Source organism: Chiloscyllium plagiosum, unplaced genomic scaffold (genome assembly GCF_037043375.1).
Source record: "Chiloscyllium plagiosum isolate Xiang-an unplaced genomic scaffold, Cpla_swu_hap1 HiC_scaffold_27, whole genome shotgun sequence".
Taxonomy (NCBI): Eukaryota; Metazoa; Chordata; class Chondrichthyes; order Orectolobiformes; family Hemiscylliidae; genus Chiloscyllium; species Chiloscyllium plagiosum.
Window position 1 is genome coordinate 33,134,038 of NW_028270165.1, and position 6,000 is coordinate 33,140,037.

At 61.4% G+C, this 6,000-nt stretch overlaps 1 protein-coding gene across 2 annotated transcripts in view; it reads left to right on the forward strand.

The window, feature by feature from the left end:
* LOC122546533 (uncharacterized) overlaps nucleotides 1–3,705 on the forward strand; it is a 95,980-nt gene extending 92,275 nt beyond the window's left edge. For both annotated transcript variants that reach the window (XM_087974350.1, XM_087974351.1), the window contains exon 2: nucleotides 404–3,705. In XM_087974350.1, the coding sequence (XP_087830476.1) occupies nucleotides 708–1,382 (675 nt within the window). In that variant the 5' untranslated portion in view covers nucleotides 404–707 and the 3' untranslated portion in view covers nucleotides 1,383–3,705. The remainder of the gene's footprint in view (nucleotides 1–403) is intronic.
* Nucleotides 3,706–6,000: the final 2,295 nt, after the last annotated feature.

The following is a 6,000-nucleotide window of genomic DNA, read 5'->3' on the forward strand; positions in this document are numbered from 1 at the left end:
TAGGGCTGGGCAGTTAGGTCTGGGATGCTGCTCGGAGGATTGGTGTACACCGGTTAGGCCGAATGGCCTGCTTCCACACTACGGGGATTCTGCTCTTGCTCCTTGCTACAACAAAGAAGGGTTCTGCCAGAGTGGACCAGCTGAACCCATTTCCTCCCACCGAGCCAGAGTTAGCAGGAGAAAGGGGGGACGGTTTGGGGGGGTGGATTGTGGCGAGGCGAGTCTGGGTGAGTGTGACGGAACGGAGAGTGGGACTCGGGACTCTGCTTTCGGCACAACAGACTAGGGGTGGGGGATTGGTGGGGGAGGTGTCTGGTCGACTGGAACTCAGAACAAAATGTCTGCCGTTGTCCATTCTGAGTTTCCATCCTGTGCTTTGTTTTTCTGTCGACTCCTTTCCCAGGGCTTTCGATGAGGAGAGACACTTGAGGAGAGACATCTCAAAGCAGACGCCCACCTCAGACTCTGACTGGCCATCGAGTGGATTCGCCCACGCCTGCCCACCCTTGCCCGTTGAGAGAAATGAGCGCCTGTGGAAGGGTAGACGGGACTGAGCGAGCGTACCCAAGTGAGAGCGCTCGACAGAGTTGACTGCGGATGAGGGCTTCCCCTCTCCGTGACGTGGACTGAGCGAGCGTTCGCCGGGAGACGGTGTCGCTGGCCCGGTTTGTGGTTGAGGCGGTGACTGGCCCGGTCCTGAAGGCCCCATGGAGAAACCGTGGAAGTGTGGCGACTGCGGGAAGGGCTTCGACTACCCCTACCAGCTGGAGGCTCACCGGCGCGGTCACACCGGGGAGCGGCCGTTCACCTGCTCCGCCTGTGGCAAGGGCTTCACCCAGTCCTCCCACCTACTGACCCACCGGCGGGTCCACACCGGAGAGCGGCCCTTCGGCTGCCCCGAGTGCGGCAAGGCCTTCACCCACTCGTCCCCGCTACGCACCCACCGCCTCATCCACACGGGCGAGCGGCCTTTCAAGTGCGCCGAGTGCGGGGACAGTTTCAAGAGCTCGGCGGAGCTGCTGAGGCACCGGCGGGTGCACACGGGCGAGAGGCCCTTCGCCTGCCCCGAGTGCGGCAAGGCCTTCACCCAGTCGTCAGACCTGCTGACCCACCGGCGGGTGCACACCGGCGAGCGGCCCTTCTCCTGCCCCGAGTGCGGCAAGGCCTTCACCCTGGCGGGGAACCTGGCAAGGCACCGGCGGGTCCACACCGGGGAGCGGCCCTTCGCCTGCTCCGAGTGCGGCAAGGCCTTCAGCCAGCGCTCCAGCCTGCTGGCCCACCGGCGGCTCCACACCGGCGAGCGGCCCTTCGCCTGCCCTGTCTGCAGCAAGGCCTTCGCCCAGTCGTCCAACCTGCTGATCCACCAGCGGGTTCACAACTGACCGCAGGGTTCGGGTGGTGGGGAGCAGGAGTTCGGCTCATGGCGCCGGGGACCCATGACTGACTGACTGTGCGTTCCCCTCCTCCACCCCACTCAGTGGGTGTTCTCCGGTTTCCTCCCGCAGTTCCAAAGATGTACAGGTTGCGGTCGATTGGCCATGCTAAATTACCCATAGTGCCCTGGGATGTGCAGGTTAGGGTGGATTGGCCGTGCTAAATTACCCATAGTGCACAGGGATGTGCAGGTTAGGGTGGATTGGCCGTGCTAAATTACCCATAGTGCCCTGGGATGTGCAGGTTAGGGTGGATTGGCCGTGCTAAATTACCCATAGTGCACAGGGATGTGCAGGTTAGGGTGGATTGGCCGTGCTAAATTACCCATAGTGCCCTGGGATGTGCAGGTTAGGGTGGATTGGCCGTGCTAAATTACCCATAGTGCCCTGGGATGTGCAGGTTAGGGTGGATTGGCCGTGCTAAATTACCCATAGTGCACAGGGATGTGCAGGTTAGGGTGGATTGGGCATGCTAAATTACCCATAGTGCCCTGGGATGTGCAGGTTAGGGTGGATTGGGCATGCTAAATTACCCATAGTGCCCTGGGATGTGCAGGTTAGGGTGGATTGGCCGTGCTAAATTACCCATAGTGCCCTGGGATGTGCAGGTTAGGGTGGATTGGCCGTGCTAAATTACCCATAGTGCCCTGGGATGTGCAGGTTAGGGTGGATTGGGCATGCTAAATTACCCATAGTGCCCTGGGATGTGCAGGTTAGGGTGGATTGGCCGTGCTAAATTACCCATAGTGCCCTGGGATGTGCAGGTTAGGGTGGATTGGCCATGGGGAATTCAGGGTTACAGGGCTAGGATAGGATAGGAGGCTGGGCCTAGGGGCATGATGTTGTTCAGAGGGTAGGTGTGGACTGGTTGGGCCGAATGGCCTGCTTTCACACTCTAGGGGTCCTATGAATCTCTAGTTCGAGTCCACTTGGAGTACTGTGAGCAGATTGTGGTTTTTTTAAAATTCATTCAGGGGACGAGGGCATCACTGGCCAGGTCCAACATTTATTGCCCCATCCCTAATTGCCTGGGGTCAGGTCAGAGTCAACCACATTGCTGTAGGTCTGGAGTCACATATAGGCTAGAATAGGTAAGGACAGTAGTTTCCTTCTGCAAAGGGATATGAGTGAACCAGATGGGTTTTTCCGACAATGTTTTATCATTCGACTCTGAAATTCCAGAGTTTCATTGAATTTAGATTCCACCATCTACTGTGGCTGGATTCGACCCCACGACCACAGAACCCTCTGGGGTGACTGGATTAATAGTCCCATGGAAGTACCACAAAGCTATCCCTACCTAGCCCTGCCCCAGATCTGGGCACCACACCTGAGGAAGGTTATCTTGGCCTTGAAAGGAGTACACTGTAAGTTTACAAGAACAACGCCTGGACTTTAGATGGAGGGATATTAGACAAGTTAGGCTCGTTTTCTCCAGAATTTCAAAGCTTAAGGGCCATTCGGATCAAAAGCTTCGAGATATTAACAGGAAAGGGCAGGGTGGATAAAGATAGACAATGACCTCTGGTTGGAGATTTCAGATCTGAGGAAGTAGTCTACAAAGTAGGGCGGCACGGTGGCACAGTGGTTAGCACTGCTGCATCACAGCGCCAGAGACCCGGGTTCAATTCCCACCTCAGGCGACTGACTGTGTGGAGTTTGCACGTTCTCCCCGTGTCTGTGTGGGTTTCCTCCGGGTGCTCCGGTTTCCTCCCACAGTCCAAAGATGTGCAGGGTCAGGTGAATTGGCCATGCTAAATTGCCCATAGTGTTAGGTAAGGGGTAAATGTAGGGGCATGGGTGGGTTGCGCTTCGGCGGGTTGGTGTGGACTTGTTGGGCCGAAGGGCCTGTTTCCACACTGTAATGTAATGTAAAATTAGGGCCAGACCATGCAGGAGCGATGCTAGGCAGTGCTTCCAAGCACACACGAGTGGTAGTGGTTTGAAATCCTACACCACAAATGGCAGTGAGTGCTGGATCGGTTGTTAGTTTGAAATCCGAAGCAGATTTATTTTTCTGTTAAGCCAAGGTGTTGAGGGCTGTGGGTCAGACATTGGCCATGAGTCCATTGAAATGGCCTCCCTCTGTTCCCTTGTTCCCAAGCCAGCAGAGTTTGATTGGAACAGCAAGCAAGTAGGGACTCTCAGTTCCTCCAGTCGCAGACTCCGTCTCCTCCTCCCTCGCTGCCCCTCCAGTCGCAGACTCCGTCTCCTCCTCCCTCGCTGTTCCTCCAGTCGCAGACTCCGTCTCCTCCTCCCTCGCTGTTCCTCCAGTCGCAGACTCCGTCTCCTCCTCCCTCGCTGCCCCTCCAGTCGCAGACTCCGTCTCCTCCTCCCTCGCTGTTCCTCCAGTCGCAGACTCCGTCTCCTCCTCCCTCGCTGCCCCTCCAGTCGCCGACTCCGTCTCCTCCTCCCTCGCTGCCCCTCCAATCGCCGACTCCGTCTCCTCCTCCCTCGCTGCCCCTCCAGTCGCCGACTCCGTCTCCTCCTCCTTCGCTGCCCCTCCAGTCGCAGACTCCGTCTCCTCCTCCCTTGCTGCCCCTCCAGTCGCAGACTCCGTCTCCTCCTCCCTCGCTGCCCCTCCAGTCGCAGACTCCGTCTCCTCCTCCCTCGCTGTTCCTCCAGTCGCAGACTCCGTCTCCTCCTCCCTCGCTGCCCCTCCAGTCGCAGACTCCGTCTCCTCCTCCCTCGCTGCCCCTCCAGTCGCAGACTCCGTCTCCTCCTCCCTCGCTGCCCCTCCAGTCGCCGACTCCGTCTCCTCCTCCCTCGCTGCCCCTCCAGTCGCAGACTCCGTCTCCTCCTCCCTCGCTGTTCCTCCAGTCGCAGACTCCGTCTCCTCCTCCCTCGCTGCCCCTCCAGTCGCAGACTCCGTCTCCTCCTCCCTCGCTGCCCCTCCAGTCGCCGACTCCGTCTCCTCCTCCCTCGCTGCCCCTCCAGTCGCAGACTCCGTCTCCTCCTCCCTCGCTGTTCCTCCAGTCGCCGACTCCGTCTCCTCCTCCCTCGCTGTTCCTCCAGTCGCCGACTCCGTCTCCTCCTCCCTCGCTGCCCCTCCAGTCGCCGACTCCGTCTCCTCCTCCCTCGCTGCCCCTCCAGTCGCCGACTCCGTCTCCTCCTCCCTCGCTGCCCCTCCAGTCGCAGACTCCGTCTCCTCCTCCCTCGCTGCCCCTCCAGTCGCCGACTCCGTCTCCTCCTCCCTCGCTGCCCCTCCAGTCGCCGACTCCGTCTCCTCCTCCCTCGCTGCCCCTCCAGTCGCCGACTCCGTCTCCTCATCCCTCGCTGCCCCTCCAGTCGCAGACTCCGTCTCCTCCTCCCTCGCTGTTCCTCCAGTCGCAGACTCCGTCTCCTCCTCCCTTGCTGTTCCTCCAGTCGCCGACTCCGTCTCCTCCTCCCTCGCTGTTCCTCCAGTCGCAGACTCCGTCTCCTCCTCCCTCGCTGCCCCTCCAGTCGCCGACTCGTCTCCTCCTCCCTCGCTGCCCCTCCAGTCGCCGACTCCGTCTCCTCCTCCCTCGCTGCCCCTCCAGTCGCCGACTCCGTCTCCTCCTCCCTCGCTGCCCCTCCAGTCGCAGACTCCGTCTCCTCCTCCCTCGCTGTTCCTCCAGTCGCAGACTCCGTCTCCTCCTCCCTCGCTGCCCCTCCAGTCGCAGACTCCGTCTCCTCCTCCCTCGCTGCCCCTCCAGTCGCAGACTCCGTCTCCTCCTCCCTCGCTGCCCCTCCAGTCGCCGACTCCGTCTCCTCCTCCCTCGCTGCCCCTCCAGTCGCCGACTCCGTCTCCTCCTCCCTCGCTGCCCCTCCAGTCGCAGACTCCGTCTCCTCCTCCCTCGCTGCCCCTCCAGTCGCCGACTCCGTCTCCTCCTCCTTCGCTGCCCCTCCAGTCGCCGACTCCGTCTCCTCCTCCCTCGCTGCCCCTCCAATCGCCGACTCCGTCTCCTCCTCCCTCGCTGCCCCTCCAGTCGCAGACTCCGTCTCCTCCTCCCTCGCTGCCCCTCCAGTCGCCGACTCCGTCTCCTCCTCCCTCGCTGCCCCTCCAGTCGCAGACTCCGTCTCCTCCTCCCTCGCTGCCCCTCCAGTCGCAGACTCCGTCTCCTCCTCCCTCGCTGTTCCTCCAGTCGCCGACTCCGTCTCCTCCTCCCTCGCTGCCCCTCCAGTCGCCGACTCCGTCTCCTCCTCCCTCGCTGCCCCTCCAGTCGCAGACTCCGTCTCCTCCTCCCTCGCTGCCCCTCCAGTCGCAGACTCCGTCTCCTCCTCCCTCGCTGCCCCTCCAGTCGCCGACTCCGTCTCCTCCTCCTTCGCTGCCCCTCCAGTCGCCGACTCCGTCTCCTCCTCCCTCGCTGTTCCTCCAGTCGCCGACTCCGTCTCCTCCTCCCTCGCTGCCCCTCCAGTCGCAGATTCCGTCTCCTCCTCCCTCGCTGTTCCTCCAGTCGCAGACTCCGTCTCCTCCTCCCTCGCTGTTCCTCCAGTCGCAGACTCCGTCTCCTCCTCCCTCGCTGTTCCTCCAGTCGCCGACTCCGTCTCCTCCTCCCTCGCTGCCCCTCCAGTCGCCGACTCCGTCTCCTCCTCCCTCGCTGTT